Below are 27,941 nucleotides of genomic sequence, written 5' to 3'. Positions count from 1 at the left end.
TAACAATCAAGCCAAAATATGTCATTATTTATCCTTCAAATAGCTAAAAAGTAATGGTGTTACACAAACAAAGGAATCAGAAGATAATCAAATCTTCAAACACTTCTCAACCAGTCTTTGCCCAAACCACTCCATTTTCGTTTATCCAATGACAGACTTCAATTATGCCTGGACCAAAACCCAACTGCTTAAAAGCAATATTGTTTGGATTCCAAGTTGATGTGTCATAGTGGCATACCATGATCATATGATCCACTTTCTTCCTAGTAAGCATATCAACTGCATACACTTTAACTTTCTGGAAAACATGGCAATAATAAACTTGAGATAGGAATGGCATACTATGACATAAAATTGGTGGTTTAGAGAGATTTCCATGGATGAGTGTTACAGATCCAATTGTGACATTCTCATAAGATCCTTCGACATTCTCAATACTCCATATGCGTAGATGGTGCCCTAATTTCTTGACAACAAAGTCGATGAGATCCTCTGCGGAAGTTGCACAAGTGTATTGCTCACCTCGAATGGGGTTTTTCTCACATATCTTGAGGGTGTTTTGAATATACTCATCCATGTCTGAGTCATCCACCACACCAAAAATATTCTTCAATTCTTTGATCCGAGAGAAAGAAAATGGGATATTTGACATTAGAGATTGTGGCAAGAATGACCTATATGACATTGGGTCCCTTAAATCAGGGATAGATATGAAACCTCCCTCTTTCACCATTGACTCCCTAAAATAAGGCAATCCCCCTTGGTTGGAAACCGATAGGGGTGTTTCTTTTGGAAGATCATCATATGTCTCTTTGACACCATTCCACTGGGCTATAGGTGGTAGGGTTGTGCCTTCTATTGTCTTCTTCACCAGTGCATTTGTAGAACAAGCAATATTAGCCTGCTTACAAAATGAATGCAAGTGAGAAGCCAATTCATTTTCTTTTATAAGTTTCATATAAACTGCAGCTTGCTGAAGGCTTAATGGAGAGGTCTTTGCAGCTAACCAATGTGGAGGGTGTGGATGACGACCAATATGTTTTTCCCAATAATATGAGAAGGCATTTTTAGCTTCAAGACCCTGCATTTTTTTGAGGAAAGAATAACAATCAAATAAGAAAGATAAAATAGGAGATGCAATAACCATATTGAAAAGAATGCATAACAAAAAGTATTAATTTTCTTACACTAAAATATGCAACCATCAGAAGACCAAACAACATAATGGGATGTGTCATGATGGAACTTAAACAGAGAATAGAATGAGTTGGGAGTATGACTTTTTGAGAATGGGTTTGTTGCATGGAGTGTGGGTTTGAATTTATATAGAGGGAAAATTGTATAGTAACAACGAAGGTGAGGTTTTTTCTAGTCTTCTAAATGGATAAACGTATTCTGTAATTTTCCGATTTCTCTTAAAAAAAGGTGAAAGACATCTCTTTTATGACTACGTACTAATAAAGCAAACTTCCTCGCGCAAAAAAAAAAAAAGAAGCATAGTACTTTTTCCCATCTTTAGAAGAACATTGTTACTCAGCTAACCTCACTTTTTCAAACAAATTTTAAAATATTAATACAAGGAAATGACAAATTGGTTTAGAACTATGGATCAATTTGCTTTATTGGGTAAAAGGGTCCATTAGAGCCAAACTAGTTTTAGCTGCAAAGAATTGTGACGTGTAATTCCAACCGTGCATAATAGAGTATAATTTAGATTAATCACTTGTCAAATTTCGAAAACCAAATTAAATCTTATATTTCCCTTTTATTTTCTTCTATATGCGTGTTTTAACTATATTTACAATCTTTACAAAAAAATTAAAAAATTACAATTGTTTGGCATTTTAATGGACATTTAAAGCCGTATTCTACCATATAATCAAATCTAATTTGCCTTCCAAGAACCTTGTTCAATCCTTGCCCACAAATTGGGCCCTAGTTGATTTACCAAATGTCTGATATTTGGGTGATGGAGGAAACTGTTGCCATGATAAGGTAGTTCAGAAGAACTTAATTTTTGTGGGCTTGATCTTCACATGATTATGCATCCTTCGAAAGTTTTGGCCAATTTTCTTTCCCACATAGAGATATTAAGTCAAGAAAGTTGCTTAACAATTCAATTTTTACAGACTTGGACAAATGCAAGGTCAGAAACCTATAATGGTGAGTCATACATTAGAGATGAAGTCTGAAATTTAATTTAATTACACGTGGATAATCCAAAGTGGTACTTTCCTATCCAAATCAATTTCAATAAAGCCCCCACATGCTAGATAATAGGAAAATTTGACCACGAGAACTATAAAACTTTCTTTTCATTAAGGATAACTGGGCTTACACCCAATGGACTTGCACTTGTTTTTCTCTATGATGTTTTCAATAACTTTGTGATAGATAGCCTCACTATACAAGTATGGAAATGTCAGGTAATGTAATTACCTTTCCCTGGGAATCTCAACTCTATGCTTAATTCTACCTGCAACAAAATTCACATTTTATTCTAGCCACCAAAGCCCCTATGCACTCAAGAAAGGGAATTGATTGTCCAAAAATTTTTATAAGGAAGATGTAGATAAAACCGAATTATTACTTTCATTTTTACAATTATACCCAATAAAAAGCACATTGAACAAAAGGGATCCAAACTGGGATGCTAAATGTTTTCTAAAACAATACAAAATAAAAGATAATAATAAAAAAAAAGATATCTTGAAGTGGTATTTAATTAAAAAGATATCTTTTCTATGAAGAACCTTAGCCATACATTTTTTAGGTCAGAATAACATCCCATACAGTTGGTTGGTTACATGAACGATTCAAGTTGCAACTCTAGGAAATAAGTTTGAGATTTTGCAATCAGAATGTGTGACCACAGAAGGAAAGCTTTGAGTGGAGAAATTTAATAATAGTAAGAATTTGTAAGAGAAATTTAGGCATTGAAAAGATAAAATAATTGTTATTCAAGGAAATTTTGGTAGTAGATAAATTAAGATATCTCAAATGCAGAAATAGGTAATTTTTCTGTTTTATAATCTTTATGTCAATTTTTCCTTTATTGATAAGTTTTAAAGGGTATATCTAGACCAACACCAAGATTGCCACATAAAACGGTGAAGTACCATTCCCATCATATGGATATTTAAGAAATGGCCTAGGTTGATCATATGACAAATTTTAGATAAAGATTCAAGCAAATACTTTTTCATATATTAGCATATTCGCTTGTATATTCAGCCTCCCATTTCTTCTTAAAAAAATCAATTCGCTGAATTTTTAAAGTTTTAATTTTTACTTGGTCAACTCCATTTTGGCTAAGACTTGACGTGCGAGCTTAAGACATTGGGGTCTACTTGTCCCTAAAATTTCAGCTCTATTCAATGTTCCACATAGTAGATATTTGTGCAGGTCTAAAGATATTAAACCACCAAAACTTCTCCTAAGATTTATGGATATGCATGAAGAAAAATATTTCCTTCTTCCCCCTCATATCTTCCTTAATTTCTACTCCCATTATGCAATGCCATTTCAAATGATTACATGCAATCTCGATATTTATTCCTCTTCTCCTAGTTTGTCACACTCAAAATAGCAATGCACCTCAGTATGATGCAACCTGCTTTCATCTGAATATTCAAAACTCACTTATTTAGTCTTTCAAAAAACTAGGAACTACATCTTTGAGTATACTCCTTAACAAGTTGTGCAAACGCTGAGGACTTCATTTCTAGCAATTTTGCTGGGGAATCATATTCCATTACGAGTCCTGTTAAGAAAACAAAATTTGTCAATCTAATTAGACAATCACTAGAAAAAGAATGAGATGACATTATAAACTCAACTGATCCCATTTGATTGTGGAGTTTATTATTACTAGCTACTAACCATTGTCGAGGAGAAGGACCTTATCGACATCAAGAATTGATGTTACCCTATGTGCAATTGTGATAATAGTAGACCCTGAAAAGTGTTCTCTGAGCGTTTTCTGAATTAGATAGTCAGTTGCAGTATCCACTGATGCAGTAGCTTCATCGAGTATTAATATTTTACTCCTCTTGAGCAGTACCCGCCCTAAACAGGCTAGTTGCCTTTGACCCATGCTCCAATTTTCTCCATTCTCAGTCACTGTGACAATCACCATATAAAAATGGGTTAGCTATTCATTCTTATTTTCATTAACATTTTCCCTACTTTATGTCAAAGAAGGTGTTGGGGACTAGGAGGTTGGGTTGTGCTCTAGAAGTTATATATATCATATAATAAGAATTTTGAAAGAATTTTATATTGCATGATAAATTGATATTAGAAACTTTGGTATAGACTGAATATGAGAAGAAACCAACCTATAGTATCAAGCTTCCCTTCCTTCTTTCTAACTTCATCACCAAGCTGACATCTATCTAAAGCCTACAACAATAAAAAAAAATGCATGTCAACTTACTACCTTATTGATTATTCAAGATGGCTGAGAATCATTAGATGAGCTAAGAAAAAGATAAAATTAACAAGCAAGGGGATGCCAGTAGTGTAAATGGAAAACATGGAAATAAAAATAACGCACTTATTTGGCCCCAAATAAGAGGTAATTTCTATGTCTCAATAGAAAGCATTTAAATAAATAAATAAATAAATAAAAGCAAACTTAAAAAAAAAAAAAAAAAGGAAAAAAGGAAAAAAGAAAAAAAGAGAGCTCATAGAGATATATATCCCTCCTAGTAAATTACGATGTGTTTGTTTTGTGTGTTAATCACCAATAACAAAGATATGTCCATTTTATATATTTTTGTCACTGTTTGAATATAATTCATCTAAAAAAAAAACCCACCTCCCAAATCTCTTCATCAGTGTGCTCTTCAAGTGGGTCAAGATTACTTCTTAAAGTCCCCTCAAACATAGTTGGGTCTTGCGGGATGATACTCAATCTTGACCTCAAGTCATGAAGGCCAATCTTTGTGATGTTTATATCATCTATCAAAATCTGACCAGCTGCAGGTTCAAGCAAGCGAAAAAGAGTTTGTACAAGCGTTGATTTACCACTTCCCGTTCGCCCAACGATGCCAATCTTCATCCCTCCAAGGAAAGTGCATGTGATGCCTCGTAAGATAAGAGGAAGGTGTGGGGCATACCTGACCTACATTTATATTAAATAATCAAATTGTGAAGTTTAGTAGAATTCCATAGGAGCATGGAAAATTGTTCAACAACAATAGGATTCAGAGGGTCTATTTCATGAAAATGAGTAAAGGTTAGATCGAGAATTGCCTGTAGATCAACAATATCAACTTTCCCTTGCGATGGCCATTCATGACCTGGCCTATTTGCTTCTACCAATAAAGGAGATTCACTAGGGATAGAAGCATATTGTAGTATTCTTTCAACAGATATGATTTTATTCTCAAGACTGCTAAGATCCCATATGACCCCATAAATGCTGAATTCAAGACCATATGTGACTGCTAAGCCCAACACACCTTCAAAAGAGAGAGAAAAACATTATAAATTCAAAATCATGCTTTCATATATGAGCAATAAACATGGTTTCCTAAAGGATGATTTTATTAAGTTTCAAGTTCAATTTTTTACCAGGACTAAGTACTCCCTTCAGCACTGAGATCAAGAAAACCAAAGAGACAACATATGTGAGGGATGTCAACATATCCAAACGGAAGCATAACCACTCCGTTGCCCCAGAGAGTTGAAATTTCGGCCGAAAATACCCATCCACCAGCTTGAGATTTGTGTCCATAAACCTCTCTTCTTGATCAAAACACCTGATTATAGTTGAACCTAAACTAGATTCTGAAAAATGTTGTGTAATTGGAGCATGGCATACTCCGGCTAAGCGTGATAATTCTCGTGCTGTAGATATGTAGTATTGCTACAAGACATGATTCATAAAAAGAAATTAATACAATGTAAAAGGATGTGTAATCAATGTCCGGTTAGTGAGAAAATGATAGGGGCTTTTATTAATATGGGATTTCTTATTGTGAGCTGCTTACATCTAAATGGTTGATACTAACATCATTATCATGGATGAAACTATGGGAAAAAAATATTATTCTTTTTTATTTACTTCAATTATTCTAGTTTTAATGGTTACTGTTTTCTAATTTCTTCTTATATGTTTATTAATTATATACTTTATTTGTATGTCTATTGCATCCTGAAATTTCTATACCCAAATTTTTAGATAAAAGGTTTTCCAAATATGAACATATCTAAAAATTTGTGGAATCCAATTTTCATTTTTTAACCAACATTTAATTATATTATTAAATTTCTAATTCAATTAAAGACCGCTTGTGTCTATATCAAAATCTTTTCTAAATCTAAGTTTATTATTGATGGATTGGACAATATGGCTTTCTTCACTGTCAACACATGAATGTATAGGTTAGAAAAAATGCAACAGATTGCAATCTAGGCACTTCAATTAGGCAAAGAGAAATACTTACCATCGCCACATACTTCACATGGGAAAGAAAGAGGGATGCGAAGGAAAGATTGAGAAGAGAAGGAAAGTGGAAAAGAAAGATGAAAATAGAAGAAAGAAGAAGATTTCCTATTGAAAATTATGAACTAATTAATAATGCGGCATCGGTTTCTAGGTGCTCCACCTAGATAGGCTTCTTATAACTGCAAATATCTACCACATGACAGTTCTATTGGAGCTCAAATTTTATTGTTGTGGATTTTCCAAATTACCACATGTTCGTTTATCAAATTTGAGCTCTGATTGGTTGAAAATTCAACTTTTGTAACTTTTGAAAATTTTAGTTCAACTATTGAATATTTAAGAGTAGAAGTCCACACGTACTGGACCATATAATAGAGATTGAGTCCAAATATTGACACATGAATAATCCAAACACGGAATAACCATACCATGGTTTGTTTGACGTTTGCTTGTTTGAGTTTGTCGTCTTGCTTCATTATTATTTATACACTACCTGAATTCACTTATTTGATAGCCTATGTGAATATTAAGATGGATGGATAAAGACTAATCCTTGCATTGACTCGGGCCATGACTATTTCATCCTCAAGTTGACTGATGGGAGGTGGGGATTTCAAAGGTGCTCTTATTGGAGGACCTTCAATGAACGGTCACTCAAACTGTGGTTTGGATCCATTTACCTGAGTTCCCTATTGAGTAAAATAGGTTGACCTCCTTGCTTTCCTCATTGTACAATCCTTTTTCCTGTTGAGGCCCTCATCCCCTTTTCTCCTCGGTCTACAGAATTCATCATGGAAAAAGGACACACCGAGCTAGGTTCATTAGCTAATATTTTGCAGTAACCTCATTAGATCATACATCTCTCTCGGTATATCAAAATAATAATAAGTAGGAGCATAAATTGAAACATTTTGGAGCTACAAAAATAGTTATAATAAGAAATAAAAAATGAAGTGAACTGATATTTAAAGAGATACCTGTCAACATTTTTTTAGAATCAAATGGATTGAATCGATTCTTGACTCAAACGGTTCTAAAAAATGTAGACAAAGTTAATATGAATGAGTCTATCATCGAAGGGAAATCTAGACTGACTGGTGAACCCAGAGTCTAGGGCGATGGGCATGATCTGGATGGGATGCCTCCAAAGAGATCAAGACAAGCCCTGATTACAGAGTTTCTGCAGCCTTGCCCTAGGGTTGCACCAAACTATGATGGTTGTTGTGTCTCAGAGAAGAGTGCTAATGCAGTGGGAGATGGGTGCCCTAGTCTTAGTGAGTCGATGATAGGGGGTGGTGGTGCTATGGAGGGAAGTAGGAAGTCTTACTCAACGGTGGTGAGAGGAATACAGCCTGATGTGGATTCGCTGCCAGATTCCACCCATCCAGGGTCCTGCACAAAGATTTTTATTCCGCAGGATGCATATGAAGAGAGGCTTAAAACTTTTGTTTCGCGCTGATAGGCAGAGCAAATTTTCTGTTGATTTCAATGAATGATATTAGAAAGGAGGCAGGTGATAATTGGAACCTGAAGGGGAAAATCATGATGGCTCCTATGGGAAGAGGTTATATACTTTTTCAATTTGAAATCAAAGGGGGATGTGGCAGCAATGTGGCAAAGGAGTTCAACCAAAGTGGGAGGGCAGGTGATCAGATTCCAGAGATGGACCCATGATTTCGATATCCACGCAAAGCATGTCTTGATGAACCTTGTTTGGATTCATTTCCCAGATATTCTGTTGGAGTATTGGTATGAGTGAATTCTTTTGTCCCACGCTAAGGCCCTAGGTAGACCCGTGGCTCTTGATAGGAGAACAAGGACTGCTTCAGTGGGGAATTTTTCTCGTGTGCAAGTAGAAGTGGAAATCAATGAGAAAAGAATTGATGAAATACATGAAACCAGGAACAAAGGAGGTGTTCTAGGCTGTGTTTGGTATGCATTCTAAGAATGCATTCTAGGACCAGAACATTCTTGAACCCCAAGAACTCTGTTTGGTACGTATTCTCGTTCTAAAATTTTGGAATGTCTTCAAGAATGGCCCTCGTTCTAGAATGCTAAAATATCCCATTCCAGATTCTCATTCTTGATAGGCCTTCTATTTTAACAAAGCTTTCACGAGTCATGACACAGGTTAATGAAGGGAATGACCAAGATCGAAGAAGCTGCCCTTGTTGAATGTTCAGTGTGATTTTTTCTTCATCAGATGTTGCAGCATCGATCATACGAGATCGCCAATCCTACCCTTGAATCTTTGACTGTGTGAATTGTGAACCCTCCTCTTTATCCTTCAAGTTTCGCGTGCTCCTCCCCTTCAAATCTGAAAATTTTCACCACTACTCCCCTGTTATCCTGCCCCATCCACCTTTTCTCTTACATGAAACAAAAACGAGAGTTAAGGTTTTCAAGATGGTTTCTATTGTAATTGGGGTTAAGAGATGGCAGTGGATTGATTGGCTTCAAGGTAGTTTTGCCAATAATAGGGGCAACAAATCAGCTTCAAGGCAGGAGAGAAATCGAAGAGCCCGTGGAAGACCCAACTTTTAATCTGAGAGCACCTAGTTCTTTGGATCTGCAATGATGTCCAGAGAAGAGTCTCGGGCTTGGACTTGCAAATTGATGATTCTCCAAGTTCCCAAAGTTACTGCTCATCCTGGTTGTTCAGTCCAAATTTGATCATCCCTCGACTGTTAGGTGCTCCTGGCCCTTCACCAAGGCAATTTGATAAGCCTCAACTGCAACCGATCCTTTAGAAATGAAGGAACTGGGTTTTGCAATGTTTGTGCTAGAGACTTTTGTCCATGAACTGGAAGTTATCCTTGCTGGCCTCAATTCTTAAATATTTGAGAATTGAAATGGTGGTGGAGTTGAGATGATCTCAGTAGTTAAATAAGAGATGTGATCAGATGAAAGGGTTGGGTTTACTTGGCTTGAAACTTGTGTTCCCCATCAGTTGTTTGATGAAATGCACGAGCATTCTAAAACTAGGAATGCATTTTAACTAATCATGTACCCAAACAACGTTCTCATTCTCCACTAAGAATGCATTCTCCATTGTGAGAATGAGAATGCACATTCTTAGAATGGGAATGCATACCAAACACAGCCCTAGTTTAAACAAACCATAGCTTATGAGGATGGCATGAGTAGGTGTGGCTACTGCAAGAAGGTAGGGCACTATGTTCCTGAGTGTAAAGAGAAGACGGAGTTTGAGTCTAATGTGGGGAAAAAGCCTAGCGGGAAGTTTTCTAGGGCGATGATTCCTGATGTTGAAGGAGCAGAGAGGAGGCGGACTGGTGGTTCCGACGTGGACGAGAGGTGGGACGTGGTGGGGAGGTGAGAGTCCAAAGATGGAAGGTTTCCTTCCCACGCTGGGAGAGGATTCCTTTTATATCGGGTCCTTCAAATTTGGAAGCGGGAGTGGAAAGAGGAGTTCGGTCATTGCCAATGGGTGAGGGGGAGACACATGGCAATATTGAGATTATTCTCCTCTTCAATCAAGGAGCAGATTTGGAATCAAAGACAGTGGATTTGGTAGGAAAATACAGCGTTATTGAGGAGGAGATGTTGGGGGCGCAGGAATATAATAGCATGGGTATGGGATATAGATCTGGTTCGGATACAGATTCATATGTGCATAGTGGAGCGGCTTTAGAAGGCAATGTGGAGCTGAATTGTGACCAGGAGACTGTAGATCAGCTTAGCACAATGGGACGGAATGATGTGGGCAGGAAGGGTGGAAATGGCGTTTCCCATTGTGATGCTCTCAATAATCTTGAGGCTAGACGAGAAGATGAGCCCATGTGATATCCACGATGGTGCCTTCTCATCTTAGAGGAGGTGCGATCATTATCCAACATGAAGAAGTCATGCTTGCTGATAGATTAGCATGTGAGAAGGAAGCTAAGGATAGCTCGGCGATGCACAGGAAAAAAAGAAGAAGAGAAAGAACACTAGCAATGCATAGCAGATCATAGGAAGCCCTTAAGGAAGTGACTGATGAAAATCCCCTTTTGGAATATTAAGAGGTATGAAGAAGGCAGCAGCCAAACTGGCCTCGGGTAACATTCTGAAGGATAAGGGATACATCAAAACTAGGGGTGGAGGTCGGGGAAACAAAGAGGAACATCTTAGTGATTTCCCAAATTATTTTTTAATAAGTTGGGACAACATATTTGAGAAGGATTTCATTCATAATAAAAGAGCGGATAAAGTTCCTAACAGTTGGATTCTGTGGATGAAGACTATTTTCTTTGACCAATGATTATGTCTGAATCAGATCATTGCACTATAAATACCAACTTATCAATAATATCACAAGAAGATTTTCTATTTAATGTTTTTGAAATCCACCTGCTTTCAGGCAGCACATATATAGAATAAGTAGAATTTGGTGGCCTCGGCAATAGGCCCTCATTTTCCTTGGCTGGTTGTAGGGGACTTCAATGCCACCCTGGAGTCTTACATTGTCTAATAGGAGAAGGGGTAATGTCTCTACATTGCTAGACTAAAGCTTCTACAATGATGCATGGCTTGATTTTTTCCATGAAGGGTCTCAACAGGTACTCCAGAGGGTCGCGTCTGATCATGACCCTCTTTTTATTAATTCTGAGCCTTATATGAAACCCAAAAATTTCCCTTTTAGATCTCAAAGATATCGGGTGGAGCATAAATATTTTATGTAGGCAGTCAACCTAACACTATAAATTGGATTGCAGGAAATCATATTTTTGTATTAGTTTAAAAGCACAAAAGGCTTAAAGGTTGTTTTGAGACTTTGGTTGCAGATTGTTTACCCAAATATTAATATGGAGCTTGTGTTAGTGATTCTAAATCCTAGAATCATTTGAATTACCTATAGTGTATAGAATATAAGAATGAATAATAGAAAGAAATCAATCACATACCCGTTGAGCGTGAATAAAGTCCTTAAATCAAGGTTGACGCTTGTACCACGAACTATGATGAAGAACCACGCAATATGGGTCCTTCTACTGAGATCTTCTGCAGCCTCTTACTATGGGATCTTCTCTCTGTCTCTACACTAGCTTTGTGAGAAAGCAGTGCTCCCAAAATGTTATTATGAAAGTAATAGCTGCAGGGACCGTCAGTATTCTATATATAATAGAATTCCTAAACCCTAATCCATTCCCACAATAGAATAGGGCTAGTAGTTTCCTAATTAGAGTGGTCCTTATTCTCTTGGGCCCAATGGGTCAATCAATATCAGTTAAGCCCACATAAGAGTCCTAACAATCTCCCACTTGGGCTACACTGATACTGATGTCTTCCCATTGACATCTGGCCAAATAATCCCAAGATTGAATACCACTCAAAACAAACTTTGATCTAATCAATAATCTCCATTGTTGAACAATAGCAGAAAATACACCTCAATATACGGCATATAACTATCTAATGTTACAGACAACAGAAAATTATCAATTCAAATCGCCTGGAAACATAGATATAAGGAATTATATCATAACTATGATCACATAAGATATATCCTTCCTTATAGGTCCGTTCCTAATCTAAAGATCAGCCTACCTTGAAAACCTCACAGGTAGAGAACTTTGATATTAATCAATACTTAGGCAAACAACCATTTTCTTGTATTAATATCTCACTTTGGCATACAACCTATGGTTAACAACCATCTCCATGGATTTAGGCTAAATACCGCCATAAATCACGAAACTTGGCTAAACACCGCCATTAACTGTGACATGTCAAAGTAAACCACAATAATCATACAACAATACGATGAGAGAGAATATAAATGAACACTATACTGGAAAGTAAACATCCTCAATATAGAATGTGCTCATAATGTATGATCCAACAAAATAATACTTATTACAATACCACTATGGATAAGTAAACTCCCACTAAACAAGCATATCAAAAGATTCCATCACACCCATGTTAAAAACATGAGTCTTAAAAATTCCCACTGGAAGAGCTTTGGTCAGAGGATCAGCAACCATCTCTTCAGTAATAATATGCTCAACAGCGATCTCCCCAGCGTTGATCTTCTCGCAAACCACAAGATATTTAATCTCAATGTGTTTGGAGCTGCTAGATCTCTTGTTATTCTTTGCAAAGAAAACAGCAGAAATATTGTCACACCACAAATGCAAAGGCTTAGAGATGGAATCTACAACTTTCAGTTCAGATATAAAATTCCTCAACCACACTGCCTGCTTGGTAGCTTCATAAAGTGCCACAAACTCAGCTTGCATAGTGGATGAAGCTAAAATAGTTTGTTTGGCACTCTTCCAAGAAATAACTCCTCCTCCCAATACAAAAATGTATCCAGAGGTAGACTTTCTATCATCAGTACACCCACTGAAGTCCGAGTCAGAATACCCCACAACTTCAAATTTTTCTGATTTACTGAACACTAGCTTGAAGTCCTTTGTCCGCTGTAAATAGCGCATGACCTTCTTGGCTGTAGTCCAATGAGCCAAACCAATATCAGATTGAAACCTGCCAAGTACACTAATTGCAAAGGCAATGTCAGGGCGAGTACAAACTTGTGCATACATTAAACTTCCAACGGCAGAGGCATAAGGCTTGTCATTCATTGAGCTCCTCTCAATATCATTCTTTGGACATTGTTTTTTGTTCAACTTGTCTCCTTTACTGATGGGTGCTTCACCACCAGAACTTTTAGACATGTTAAACCTCTTTAAAACTTTATCAAGATATGCTTGTTGTGATAGCCCAAGTAACCCCCGCGGCCTATCACGACTAATCTCGATTCCAAGCACATAACTTGCTTCACCCATGTCCTTCATTTCAAAGTTTTCTGAAAGAAAACCCTTGGTCTCCATCAATAAGGTTTTGTTGCTGCTAGCCAACAGAATGTCATCCACATAGAGCACAAGCAAGATGAAACTACTCCCACTGAGTTTCAAATATATGCACTGATCGATTGGATTCTCTACAAAACCAAAAGAAGTCACAATTCGATCAAATTTTAAGTACCATTGTCGAGATGCTTGCTTTAACCCATAAAGAGACTTTTTCAGCATACAAATAAAGTCCTCTTTACCATTTTCCTCAAAACCTTCAGGTTGTCTCATGTACACCTTCTCTGACAGCTCTCCATTCAGAAATGCTGTTTTCACATCCATCTGATGTAACTCTAGGTCAAAATGGGCAACAATGGCCATGATAATTCTGAATGAGTCCTTTGATGAGACAGGTGAGAAGGTTTCTTTGTAATCTATCCCCTCTCGCTGAGTAAAACCCTTTGCCACGAGTCTAGCTTTGTAGCGTTCTACTCTACCTTGAGAATCTGTCTTGGTTTTGAAAACCCACTTAGATGCAATAGCCTTACAATCCTTTGGAATTTGTACTAATTCCCATACTCCATTGTTGCTAATGGATAACAGCTCTTCCTTCATTGCTTCTACCCATTTGTCTGAATGCTTATGATTGACTGCTTGAAGAAAAGTAACAGGGTCTTCTTCTTGTCCTATGCCAAACTCACACTCATTCAAATAAGAAATATAATCAGAGTGCAGAGAAGGCTTGCGCACTCTAGTAGACCTTCTTATAGGTTCAGGTGGAAGCCTACCAATATTAGCGGTATCAGGAGGTGAAAGTGGGTCTGCAATAGCAATATCTGTCCCAACTTGCAAATCATATTCAATTGGAGTTTGAGTGACTGTATCATCAGACATGATGGGATTGAGATCAATAAGTGAATTTCTCAACTCAACAGGTGCTATCTCAGGAGTGTCATACTCCCCTTCTTCAAAAGAGAAATTACGAGGAGTTCTAGACTCTTCATTGCATTCAACAAATCTAGCATAAGTGGTCTCTACAATTTTGTGTCCTGGACCAGGACAATAGAATCTATACCCTTTAGACCTCTCTGGGTATCCCACAAAATAGCAACTTGTAGTCCTTGAGTCAAAAATTTTTTCTTGAGGGTTAAAGACTTTGGCTTCTGCTTGACATCCCCACACTCGCAAGTGTCTAAGGCTAGGTATTCTGCTACTCCAGAGTTCATAGGGAGTCTTATTCACAGATTTACTTGGCATTCTATTGAGAAGGTAAATAGCAGTTTTAAGTGCCTCTCACCATAAGGATTCTGGTAAGGTAGTATTGCTCACCATAGAACGGACCATGTCTTTCAGAGTACGATTTCTTCTTTCAGCTACTCCATTCTGCTGAGGTGTTCCAGGCATGGAATATTGAGGAGCTATCCCATGTTCTTGCAAGAATTTTGCAAAAGGACCAAACAACTGCTAAAAATCACCACTTCTCCCATAATATTCTCCACCCCTATCGGATCTGACCACTTTGATCTTCTTAGAATGGAAAAGTTCAACTTCAGCTTTAAAAATCTTGAAAACATCTAGAACACTAGATTTCTCACTGATAAGGAAGACATACCCATATCTTGACCAATCATCAATAAAAGTTATGAAATAACGGTGCCCAGTGAGTGTAGGGACAGTGAAAGGCCCACAAATGTTAGTGTGAATGAGGTCTAATACTTCAATGCTGTGAGTAGCATCCTTTTTCCTGGAGATTGTCATCTTTCCCTTAATGCAATCTATACATGTTTTCATGTCCTGAAAATCAATATCTTTTAATATTCCTTCCTTTACCAATCTTTTCATCCTCTTGATTGAAATATGACCCAACCTTCTATGCCATAACATAGAGGATTTCTCATCAATCAGAGACCGTTTCACTCCCACATTCAGAACCCATGAAGAATTACAATTCAATCTATAAAGCCCATCAACAAGAGTACCACTACCAATAGAGATAGAATCATGTAATAAACAAAATCCAACTTGATTAAAATTAACAGAATAACCATCTGAACAAAGTCTAGAAACTGAAATCAAATTCCTCCTCATAGAGGGAACATAAACAACATCCTTCAAATCAATAAATGAGTCTGAATGAAAAAATAATCTAATAGTTCCTATGGCTTCCACTTCAACTCTAGCTCCATTGCCCACAAACACCGTCACTTCATCCTTGCTTGGCACCCTCCTGTTTAGGAACCCCTGCAAGGAATGAGTGACGTGAATAGATGACGCAGAATCTAACCACCATGAATCAATTGGTACATTAATCAAGCAAGATTCAAAACATACTAAGGATAGATTCATACCATCATCCTTCTTTTTCTCAAGGTAGGTTTTTTTTTTTAAAACAATCCTTCTTCATGTGTCCTTTGGCCTTGCACCAAAAACACTCTATGCCACTCATGTCATTTTGTACCCCAGATTCTTTGAAATTTTTCTTTCCCTTCTTGTTTTTTCCTCCTTTAAATGGAGTGAATTTTCCTTTCTTAAAGAACTTCTTGATCCCTTTGTTAGGTCCCATAGATGATGAAGTCTTACCTTGAGTAAGATTGGCACTTTCAACTTTGGTCCTATTAATTGTTCCTTCTTCCTGGGTTACCACAGTGATCAATTCATCAAGACCCCATTTATCGTTCAATGTATTATAAGTAGTCTTAAGAGTCTTGTAGCTCTCAGGTAGAGAATTCAAGGGAATGGTGACCACGAAGTCATCATCAAAGTTAATATCTGTACCTCTGATCTTGTTTCCTAGGGAAACCAGTTCCAGTATATGCTCTCTAGCACTTCCTACTCCATCAAATCTAGCCCCAGTCAATTGGCTCATGAGATCGTGAGCCTGTGATTTCTTAGAGCTATCAAACTTAGCTTTTATAGCAGCCAAATACTCAGAAGCAGTATCCTTTTTAGCAATATTATCCTTGATAGATTCAGGCAAAGCACTTCTAATAACAGCCAAGGACTTTCTATTTGCAGTGACCCACTTGTCATAATCCCCTTTCTCAGTTTGGGTACTGGTTGCAGTAGGTTCAGCTGGTTTGGTGGTCCTAGTACACAGATCTAGGTCCTTGAGAATCATGTAGACCTCTAAGTCTTCCATCCATTTGTTGAAATTATCCCTAGTAAGCTTAGGAATATCAAGTACACCAAAACTAGAAGACATCCTGTTGAATATTTTAATAAAGAATATTCTATTCAACATACAGACATATATGTAAAAGAATAAGCATGTAACAATCAGCAAAATTAAACATTACATGCTCAAGTATCAATTACTTCATGAGTGTCAACCGGAACTACATTTCTAACCTTTGGGTCTGAAACATACTGGTCCACTCAAGTTTCCGCTATTACTGCGAGACTTCTTCTAACTTTCGAAAAGTACCACCATCTTTGGATGGACAGCATCTTCTAGGTTGAGAAATCCCTATTTTTTTTTTTTTACTTGCTTTAACTTTAACTTTAACTTTTTTTTGATAATATCACCTTTGGGTGAACATTTGCAACCTTGCTACCAACCATTATTCTTTGTCTTTTCAAACAAATAAGACCTTTGATTTGTATTCTATTACAATAAGGTTGAACTTTACCACTTTGGTGGATTCCACCCAATCTTACTACAATAGTCTACAAATTCATTCCGGCAGCTAAAAGTGGGATTGTTTAACCATGAATAAAAAAAATATTCATAAACAAAAGCATGAACTACATTACCAAGAATAAATAAGTTCATATTCTGATATGCAAGTAATGTATGAGTTGATTTTCTTTCATTTCTTCCAATTAATAGGAAAATTATAAAGAATCATTAAACACCCATACTTGTAACTTATACAAAATAGATCATAAAATTTGATCAAAACTAGGCTCATAATATATCAAAACGAAGAGCACGAAAAACTGGACTCAATGCAAAAAACCAAGGTGAAAAGTTCTTCACCGTTTGCCCGTACGAGCCATTTGAAGTTACTATTTTTTTTTTTTTGGAATCAAAATCAATCCAATCCAACTGGTTTGGGCAAATTAGTTCCGGGTCAAAGTTTGGGTCAACGACCCGATCAACCTTTGACCGAGTTGGTCATGAGTTGACCCACTGCATCCTGGGTCAACTACGTAGGGTTTTCGAGTTGACCCGACGATGACTCGCCGCCCTTTTTTTTCTCTCTCCTCTGGTAGCCGATTTTCGGTGGTGCGTGCCAGTGCGTTCGGAGGTTTTTGGCGACGTGCGGCATACCGCCGTGACCGTCTTCTCGTGCTCTACAACTTACGTGAAGAAAATTTTCCCATACGAGATCTTTAAGTGAGAGTAAAATAATGATTTTCATAAATAGAAACCCAAATCTTTTTTTTTTTTCCTTACATAATTTTTTGATTCTAACACCATAGTGTATGCTCTGATACCAATTGTTAGTGATTCTAAATCCTAGAATCATTTGAATTACCTATAGTGTATAGAATACAAGAATGAATAATAGAAAGAAATCAATCACATACCTGTTGAGTGTGAATAAAGTCCCTAAATCAAGGTTGACGCTTGTACCACGAACTATGATGAAGAACCACGCAATATGAGTCCTTCTACTGAGATCTTCTGCAGCCTTTTACTATGGGATCTTCTCTCTGTCTCTACACTAGCTCTGTGAGAAAGCAGTGCTCCCAAATATTATTATGAAAAGTAATAGCTGCAGGGACCGTCAGTATTCTATATATAATATAATTCCTAAACCCTATTCCATTTCCACAATAGAATAGGGCTAGAAGTTTCCTAATTAGAGTGATCCTTATTCTCTTAGACCCAATGGGTCAATCAATATCAGTTAAGCCCACATAAGAGTCCTAACAGCTTGAGGAGACCAAGAAAGGTTTGACTGATATTCAGTAGAGGATTGAAGACCATGGCTTAGATGATGTTTTGTTTACTCAGGAGACGGATGCGAAAACAAGATATCTAAAAGCATTGGAAAACTATGAGAAAATGTTGGCAGAGAAGTCTTGGATTTATTGGAAGAAGCTTGGTGACAGGTATAACAATTTTTTTCAATTGTCCGCTAAGATGAGAAGACTAAAAAATAATATTAGAAGCTTGAAGAAGGAAGATCAGGTGGTGCTGTTTGATTGAGGAGATCTGGAAGAGTATGTTGTGGGTTTTTTACGAAATCATAAAGGGATGCTTCAAATTGATCACTCAGTTTTGCTTAATTGTATCCCTATAGAGTTGGTGGAGGTGGATAGGAGAAGGCTAGATAGCATGCCAACGGATACGGAGATTAAAAAAAAAATGTGGTTTTGGAGCTTGATCCTGCAAGTTCACCGGGTTGAGACAGGTTTCCTGGTCAGTTCTATGAACACTGCTGGGATGTGATTTCAATTGATGTATGTACTGTTGTTAGAAGATTTTTTCAGAACTGGTCATATGCCTCAAGGGGTCAATAATAATTTTTTTTTTGCTTATTCCAAAAGTTGATGGGGTAGCCTCTTTGGATAAGTTCAGACCGTTGTGCATGGGGAATTTTTTCTATAAAATTATCTCGAAGGTGTTAGCTCTTTGGCTGGCTCTTTTCTCCCAAGATTAATTTCCGATGAACAGGGGGCGTTTCAAAAAGGGAAAATAATTGACACGAATAATAGCTTTGCTTCAGAGCTTGCTAATATGATGTTAGCTGCTACCAAGGGAAGAGGTATGAGAATAAAAATTGATATAAATAAGGCATATGATACTATTGATTGAAATTTTATGTCCTCTATGATGAGGAAGTTTGGGTTTTCAGAAATCTGGATTGGGTGAATTAACCAATTGCCCAATTCTACCAAGATCTCAGTGCTGCTTAATGATGGACCTGTGGGCTATTTTGGTGTGGAGAGAGGGGGCTTAGGAAAGGAGACCCCATCTCTCTGATACTATTTATCTTGGCAGAGGAGGTTTTGTGTAGGGGGCAGAATGAGCTGCTGAAGAATAAGAAGATTAGAGCACTATAGGGTCCTCATGGAATTTCTTCTCCATGGCATATGTAGAGCCCTACTCTTTAAACCTGGTTTACTGACCGGTTGGTTCAGTTTGGTCTTGCAGGGTCTGAACCGAAAAGAGTCGATGCTGGTGCCCTATGGAACATGACTGCGAGAACGATGTCAAATGTAGGGTGTCCGAAAAATATTGAGCCAGTACTCCATGTGATTCACACGCCTAAGTCATGCCCTTGCACGTATCACAAAGTTATGTACGAATAGGAAAGGTATGTCGTCATGTTGAATGATGAGAACTTGATCCACAACACATGGAGAGAGCAAGACACGTGTTAGGATTCCATTTCCCTCCAAAACACAACAAGGTTGGCTTTGTTAGATCAAACACCAAGAAACACGAATAAAGGGAGACAACAGATCCGTACGACACAGAGATTTAACGAGGTTCACACACCAGGGTGGTGTGCTACGTCCTAGGGCGAAGAAGAAGATGATTCACTATGCAGAAGAGAGATTACACCCTAGCAGCGGCGAGGAAGAACTCGCCCTGAAACCCTAGCTTCGTGAAAACCCTAGAATACCATGACTTTCTCAACAAGCAACAGTACATTATATATATACTCCAAATCGCGGTTCAACCCATCGGGTCGCGGTCGATCCGATCGAACCATACCGCGGGGGCTACGCCCCTGCACTCATATGGGGGTTCTAGACCAACCAGTCTTACTTGGGCTTCTAGACCAACCGGTGGGTGGGACCAGTGGATACTATGAGCCACTAGTCTCTCCAGGGTCAATCAGCGAGTAAAACCGACGGGTGCCTGGCCCACCTGTATAATCCACCAGTCTCACCAGTGCTTCTGGGCCTACCGGCGGGTACCAGACCCACCGGTTCCCTCTGGACCTACTGACGGGTACCAGACCCACCGGTATAATCCATTGCTATGTGTTTGTGTGCTCTTTGCCTGGGCAATTTGCACAGGTGGGTTCACCTACCCACTTGTTGCCCAATTGAGCTTTGTTGGTGCTCAAACTCGTCAGTAGCCTTCTTCGCGTTATTATACGCATCATGACCATATCTTACATCATTTATAATTTCAAAATGGATATATTCTAAAATCTTATTTGTGTTAGGTTTCGAGACACTCGTCTTCACTTCAAATCTTACCTGTACCGTGAGTGTATATTCTCATACAAGAATAGGTAAGTGGGGAGAGGACTTTGATTTTATTTTGGGAGTGTTTCTGGCATCTCATACATTCATATATTAACTTGACATACGAATGCCATTCTCATGCATATGCTTGATTGATTATTGATGCACGTGGGAATGAACATGTGTATCCTTATATTCTTGATGATTGTTATTTACTATGAATATGAGCAAGGATTATTGATGATGGATTATGTGGTGATTTTTCGAACATGTGTGGGATTTCTAGATTAGATGCCGTAGTCTACTTGAAAACAAATGCATTGGTACACTGTGGTATGGAACGCGGAAGTACTATACAGTTATACTATTTCATATAGGAGCATGTGATTAGGATTTCACATGCCCTCGTGTTACGATCCTTCCCAACAGGGGTTTATGTATTAGGTTATCACCGGGAGGAAGCATTGGTCGAGGACCACCGTGGTGGTTAGAAGTACTCCTGGCTAATCATTAGGACAGTTGGAAACCTTGGTGATATATTCAGAGGGCCAATCATACTGCTTTTATTTTCTGCTATGGTTCGGCCATGATTTACATTTCTACTATGGTTTGGTCATGATTTGTTTTTTCGAGTGCTCACGGCTAACCTTCTCCGACAACCCTATGGGTGTATCATGGGATGGAGGATGAGTCTCGTACCCGGGGCATACACGCACTATGGTTGTGAGTAGCATGTAACCTATGACCTAGAAATGATTGTTTAGGTGAAATAGGATTAAAATGAATCACATGCATATAGTATCATTTGAATTGCAATTGTTTGTGTGAGTCTTTCTTTCCATTTACTGAGCTAGTGAGCCTTCATGTATGTATACACCTTTTTAGATGATTGTGTAGGTTACTCGGTAGAGGAACCTGTGCCGGGTCCCATCGACAAAACCCCAGTGGAGGATTGGTAGGTCCCTAAAGGATTCGACCACGGTGACAGTTTTCCGTGCGAGAATTGTGTTGCGGGGCAATAGTAGCAGACTCTATTTACAGTTCTCCTCTTTGATTCTTTTGGTATATACCCCTTTTGTGCTCTCGATAATTAAATTATTATTTCTTGTGTAAATATCATGGCTACGGGCCCATATGTAATTATATTATGTATAACAATTTGGGTATTAAGAGTATATGGGGATTTACAGGTAATTATTTACGACAAGACTTCCGCTGAAATTGCATTATTATATATTCTCTTAGTACATGTGGCGTGTTGTACTATGGTTACTGTATCAGATGATCTCGGTGTTTTTGGGTTACCCGGAGGGAACCCGGTCACTGATCCAGTTCTATGTGAATGGGGAGTGACAACATATCCTTTTCGCGGATGATATCTTCATCTTCACTAATGCATCAATAAGGTATGTAAAGAATTTAAAATCCTTCCTGACCATATATGAAGAATTTTCTGGGCAATGTATTAGTCTTGGAAAAAGTAAGCTTTCTATAGGAAATATTTCAGTATCAAGGAAGCAAGTAATCATTTCAGAGTTGAGTATTCTTACCTGTCATTTACCCACCAGATATTTAGGAGTTGAAATTTTTAAGGGTAAGGTCAAGAAGGATGCAATTTTCCCTATTATGGACAAAGTGAAAGCTAGACTTGCAGGGTGGAAAGGTAAGCTTCTTTCTATGATGGGAAGAGTGGAGCTGGTAAGAGCGGTTGTAGTAGGGATGCCTATGCACAACTTTTCAATGTATTGGTGGCCCTCATTGCTTCTTTTGATTATGGAGAAATGGATGAGAAATTTCATTGGGACAGGAGATGTGAACACGACTAGAGTAATTATTGTGGGGTAAGATTAGTGCTGCAAGCCTAAGTTGAAGGGTGGGCTAGGTCTGTGCAAGCTTAGAGAGGTCAATGAAGCAATGCTTTGTAAGGCTGTTTGGAAGATTAAATATGATAACTCCACTGCTTACCGGTTTCTGAGAGCTAGATTTATTAAAGAAGATGGGTCTTGTAGAAAGGGATATAAAGTATCATCTATTTGGCCTGGTATTAGGAAAATGTGGAAGTTTGTTTTCCCTAAAAAAAATGGATCGTTGAGAATGGCTGCAAAATTAATTTTTGGAAGGATAGGTGGATGGGTTCGAATTCTAGAATAGAGATGATGCAGCTAGATTATGCTGAAGAAGATCAATTCAATGGGAAAGTGTCCAACTTCATGGAGAATTTGTCTGGAACTTACCCCAAGTCCAATCGTCCCTGCTATAGGGAATTTTTGAGAAATGAAAGATATTCCCCTTCCTAGCTATGAGTGTGAAGACGCATTTGGAGTGCCAGCCAGTTTCAGCGTTTACTCAGCGTGGGAACATATCAGGAAGAAAAAGTCGGTTGTCGTATGGGAGGCGCTGGTTTGGTGTGAGAAGCTTCTGCCCCGTTTGTCTATTCTTGGTTGGAGGATTGCGCATGGGAACTTTCCAATGGATTTGATGATTATGAGAAGAGGGGTTTGTATGGTGTCCCATATGTGAGATGTGCAAATCATCAGCTGGGAATATAGATCACGTGTTTGTGTAGTGTCCATTTCCTTTAGAATTTTGGAAAAGTGTCTCGGACTGTTTTTTGTTCCCTGAATAGAACATGACTCTCTGAATAAATTAAATGACATGATGGAAGAGAAAAATAAAGGTGGTGGCTTTGAGAGAAGTGTGGGTGGTTTCTCTTGTGATCACTGCAGAGTATATTTGGAGAGAGAGAGAAATGCTCGTCGGCATGACAATCGGCAGAGATTGCCGAGGTATGTAATTGAGATGATCAAGAAGGATATAAGAGAAAGCACTCCTTTAGAGATATCCTGGCGTAAGCCTCCTATGGATGGGTAAAACTCAATTTTGATGGAAGTTCTCTAGGAAATCCGGGCAGTGCCGGGGGCGGGTGGGCTCAAGTGGGATCACAATGGAAGGAGCCTTATGTCATATAGTGTGTACTTGGGGGTTAAAGGTAATTATGAGGACGGAGATTGAAGGTCTTATGTAGAGGCTTATGAAAGCAAAAGAGATGTCTATCCCATTCTCATGGATAGAATCTGATTCAGTGGCAGTGGTCACGGTGGTGCAAAAAAAGAAGATTCCATGGTTTTCTCTTCAACGATGGATCCATATTAGCTCTTACTTAGAGAATGTTAACTAGAAGATTTTTCATAATTTTAGGGAAGCAAATTCAGTAGCTGATTATCTAGCAAAGAAAGCAGCTAAGTCAAAAAATACACCCTTCAATGCTGCATTCCATAGTCATAATTTAGAGACAATGGCAAAGATGCAGAGGCTAGACCTTACTATAGATTTCTTTAGTGCGTGGCTTGGGTCCCCTGCTGATGGCAATGCTGAAGGTGGGGGGCCTCTCCTCGCTTTGTGGTTTTGTTTGTCAATTGTTTTTTGTTCTTTCTTAAATTTTAATTAAAAAAAAAGAATGAGTCAATCATCCACTTTGGTATCATATTGAAAAAAATAGTGGTATTGTTCCTTCATTGAATAAGAATTTTGATTTTTAGGAAGTATAATGATCAGCCAATCATAAGGGTTTCAATTTATCCAAATGAATGTTTTGAAGACCTATTCATTTTTCTCTCCACGTGACTTGAAATTGATAGACCTTTCTATTTTCATCTTAATCTTTAGTTATTGAGAAATAATTATTAAATACCATTAGCTAATTTAAATTTTTTTTTATCAATTTGTCATTTTAAAGGTATCTAGTACTTTATTTTCTTAATTTATAAATTGATTTATTATTTAGCAACTGTAGAAATGAGAAATTATTTATTAACTTATGTCAGTTATTATCTTATTTTTAGTATGAGATCCAATCGATAAGGCTACCAACAGACTAATAGGCCAAAATTTATTTTTATCCACATATATCTAATATATTTTATATATATCAAAATCAACTACATTGCTTTAGGTGCACTTTGCACTGATAAAATTGGCCTTGATGATTCGTAGAGGGTAAAGCGCCTTACTTGGGTTCGAACTCCCTTGGCACCAAACTTGTTCTTCCTTGGGGATCACGCCCTCTTCAGAGTGGAAGCGGCTTGTGTGGGCGTAAAGGTAATATTCCCACTCCAAAGGATGTGGGGACACCCTCCCTTATAAATTATAAAAAATTAAAAAATAAATAAATAAACATTGGTCTTGTTTGGTCATTTCTTCTCAAACAATTATGGTAACAGAAAGAAAACAACTTTGCATTCATTCAGATGAAATTTTGTGATTAGGAAAATGGATTTATTGCCATTGTTATTTATAAATTCAAGAAAATAATAAGGCCTAAGTCACCATTTTCAAAACCAAGAATATATGCATCCACCATTAAATCAATTTTGGTGTGAAGGGAGCAGATTTAAGATCAATTAATAAAATAAAACATGAACAAACTTCTATTATCGCCTATTAACCATGGAGAAAATATGGCTGAGCTTAATTTAATCATGAGAAATTGAAGTGACTGTAGAATTACCTGGTACCATATGCATGCCAAAGACATTGGAATAAAAATTATTAACATCTGCCATGAAACCTGTGACATTACTGCAATGGATCCTAAGAATCCAATGATTGAAATTAGAAGTTCTTCAAAGGAACGTGGAATAGAAGTATCAACTGCACTTTGATCTATGGATGCCTATTTACAAAAATAGAATTTATTTAGAATTTTATTATCTTATATGGTGATCAAAGAAGATCATTTAGATTCAAAAAATATTAAAGATATTTACTAACCCGATTTAGAATCCTTCCACTTGGAGTAGAATCAAAAAATGACATAGGAGCACGGTAAATGCACAAATGCATTTTGTTGAAGAGCTGAGTGGCTGTCTTATATCCAGTAGTTACTGTGAGCATAGTCCTTTTAAGTTCAAAAAGAGAGCTTCCAAGGGTCAAAGCAACATAAACAAAGATGATAGTGGATCCTTTAAAATGGGGTTTCATTTCCTCTGAAACGGGAGTAGCCAACACCATCCAATAACTACTAATTATTCGGAGAAGCTGAGAAAGGATTTCTGCTAACAATATAAATGGTACAAAAGCCCCTTTATATGTAGTGGTAACATACTTCCAGTAGAATGCAAAACTAACTCCACCATTTTCCCTCTTTTCTTCTTGAACAAGTTGCTCTTTTGGCCTTACTAGATCTTCTGTTTTGTGATTTTTGGATTCTCTTTCCTTATCATCTTGAATAGACTTCTCACTATATAACATATTATCATCATCTTTCTCATCATTAACTAAATAATCCAAAGTAGTCCCACATTTGATAGAATTAAGTTCTGCCAAAGCTTTCTTATGTGGACTCACTAAATCCATAAAATCGGTTCCTGAACTAAGAATTTCTTCATACTTACCTGCTTGGGTAATTTTTCCATCTCTCATAACCTATCAAATAAGAAAAGATAAATGATCACTCTCAAACCAGGTTGGAAGATTTGAAGTCGGAAAACAAATATGACATATTCTCACCAGGATAAGATCAGCAAAAGATAAAAACTCTATTTGATGGGTAATATAAATTACCGTTTTTGAACCCAAAATTCCCAGCAAGCACTCCTATCACAAAAATTTAGATGTTCATATTTAGGCACTCAAAAAGAATATTTAGTAATATAAAAGAGCCGAGGAGTTATACATATAATAGCATGCATTAGTAAATTCTATGTGTTTGTATGTCTAGTTTGTTTAGACAACCATGATGTCATTCTCTTAAATCAATTTCTAAATCAAACAGTTTTTTTATGAAAAAAATTGTGATGTAAGCAATTAGGTTTGTATCTTCAAATCAATTACATTAAATAAAGATTTGGAAGTGGAGGTCAAAGAGAGGATACCTTAAATAGATGAGTTCCTGTGTGAGCATCCACTGCACTAAAGGGATCATCAAGTAGATAAATATCAGCATCATGGTACAAAGCACGTGCAATTTGGATTCTTTGTTTTTGTCCACCACTAAGGTTGACCCCCTTGTCACCTATGATAGTCTGGTCCCCAAAGGCTAATAATTCTATGTCCTTCTTCAATGAACATGCTTCAAGGATTATCTCATACTTGTCTTTGTCCATCTCTTTACCAAACAATATATTATCTACTATCTTGCCACTCTGTATCCAAGGTGATTGTGGAACATAGGCCTTTGTCCCATTCAACTTAATAGATCCAGATACCTTTGGAACTTCCCCCAATATGCATGAAATTAGACTTGACTTTCCTGACCCAATAGAACCACAAATAGCCACCCTCGTACCATGGTATACTCGAAAATTGAGATCTTTTAGTGTGAGATTAGGAGATTGAAGGTCCCAAGAAAAATTCCCATTGACTATTTCAACTGCAATCTCGATATAATCTTTTGGAAGCGTATGAACTATATTCGGATGAAGATCATTGAGACAAAGGAATGAGACTACCCTATCGAGCGAAACTTTAGTCTGAACTATCATAGAAATTGTGTCTGGGAGATTATAAATGGGCCCTCGCAATATATTAAATGTTGCAAGTGCTGACAAAATCTTCCATGACTCTAGTGGAATTTCCATAAGTACGCAAAATCCAAAAGTAACAATAGATACAAACATGGGAGCAGACATGTAAATAGAGCCAATAAGAGCCGATGAATAAAGTAACTTTTTTAACCATTTTGTTTCCAAATTTCTGAGTTTCATTATCTTAGTCAAGAACTTCATCTCCCAGGCATGGAGCTTGAGAATCCTCATATTCTTCAAAGCTTCAGATGTCACCTTCATCCTTCGATCCTTTGAATCCATCAATTTCTCTTGAAATCTTTTTTGTAATTTTCCGAGTGGAATATTTGCTAACATCAAAATCATTGTAGCAACAAAAGCCACAAGTGAAGCGAGCCTAAGACTCTCGTATAAGATCAATAATGCTAAAACAATTTGAAGAGGCACCCTCCATATATTGTGCAAATACCAGCTAAAGAAGCCAATCCTTTCAGCATCAACACTTATCAAATTAATGTTCTCCCCACTATTATGGTCCCACTTTGATTGGCTTGAAAGCCTAAGAACCTTCTTATAGATTGTTGCTAACAAGGCAGCACGGACCTTATTTCCCATCTTTCGCAATTGAAAGAATAAGTGTCTCTCTGAGAGGCTTGTTATAAGCTTTGAAAGAAAGAAAACAAACACTAACATATAGCCTTTATATTTTAATTGGTGAGGGCTATTGAGATACTGGATAAAGGCTTTAATAAGGCATGGTCCAATATAAGAAGCCAATGTGTGTATAATGGAGAACAGAGTCGTCCATAGAATTTCTTTCCATGCTGAAAGAATCAATGCTTTCACTAGCTTGATTGTGTTTATCTGACCAACACTACCTCTATCATTACCATCAGATTCAAGTTTATTTCTAAAATGAGCAAAGACCTCCTTGGCACTATCACAATTGGCAAGTTGAGGAACATCTTCAAGGTTCAGCGTTTTTTTACATCCGAGTGCAAGTAAAGGGTCCATCCAAGTGAAAGTAAA

The 27,941-nt window shown here is 37.5% G+C and overlaps 1 protein-coding gene across 1 annotated transcript; it reads right to left on the bottom strand.

Moving 5' to 3' along the window:
- On the bottom strand, positions 1-27,941 carry LOC122084119 (ABC transporter C family member 3-like). Its single transcript, XM_042652193.1, has 11 exons — positions 26,283-27,941; positions 25,918-26,004; positions 25,180-25,833; positions 24,917-25,081; positions 5,581-5,875; positions 5,260-5,468; positions 4,823-5,128; positions 4,341-4,404; positions 3,883-4,122; positions 3,643-3,763; positions 1-1,081 (listed from the first exon to the last, which is right to left on the bottom strand). The coding sequence occupies exons 1-10, from the start codon at positions 27,924-27,926 to the stop codon at positions 3,663-3,665; spliced, it is 3,765 nt and encodes a 1,254-aa protein (XP_042508127.1). The 5' UTR covers positions 27,927-27,941; the 3' UTR covers positions 1-1,081; positions 3,643-3,662.

This window comes from Macadamia integrifolia, chromosome 1 (genome assembly GCF_013358625.1).
Source record: "Macadamia integrifolia cultivar HAES 741 chromosome 1, SCU_Mint_v3, whole genome shotgun sequence".
Classification (NCBI taxonomy): Eukaryota; Viridiplantae; Streptophyta; class Magnoliopsida; order Proteales; family Proteaceae; genus Macadamia; species Macadamia integrifolia.
This window is presented reverse-complemented; position numbering and strand designations above follow the sequence as displayed.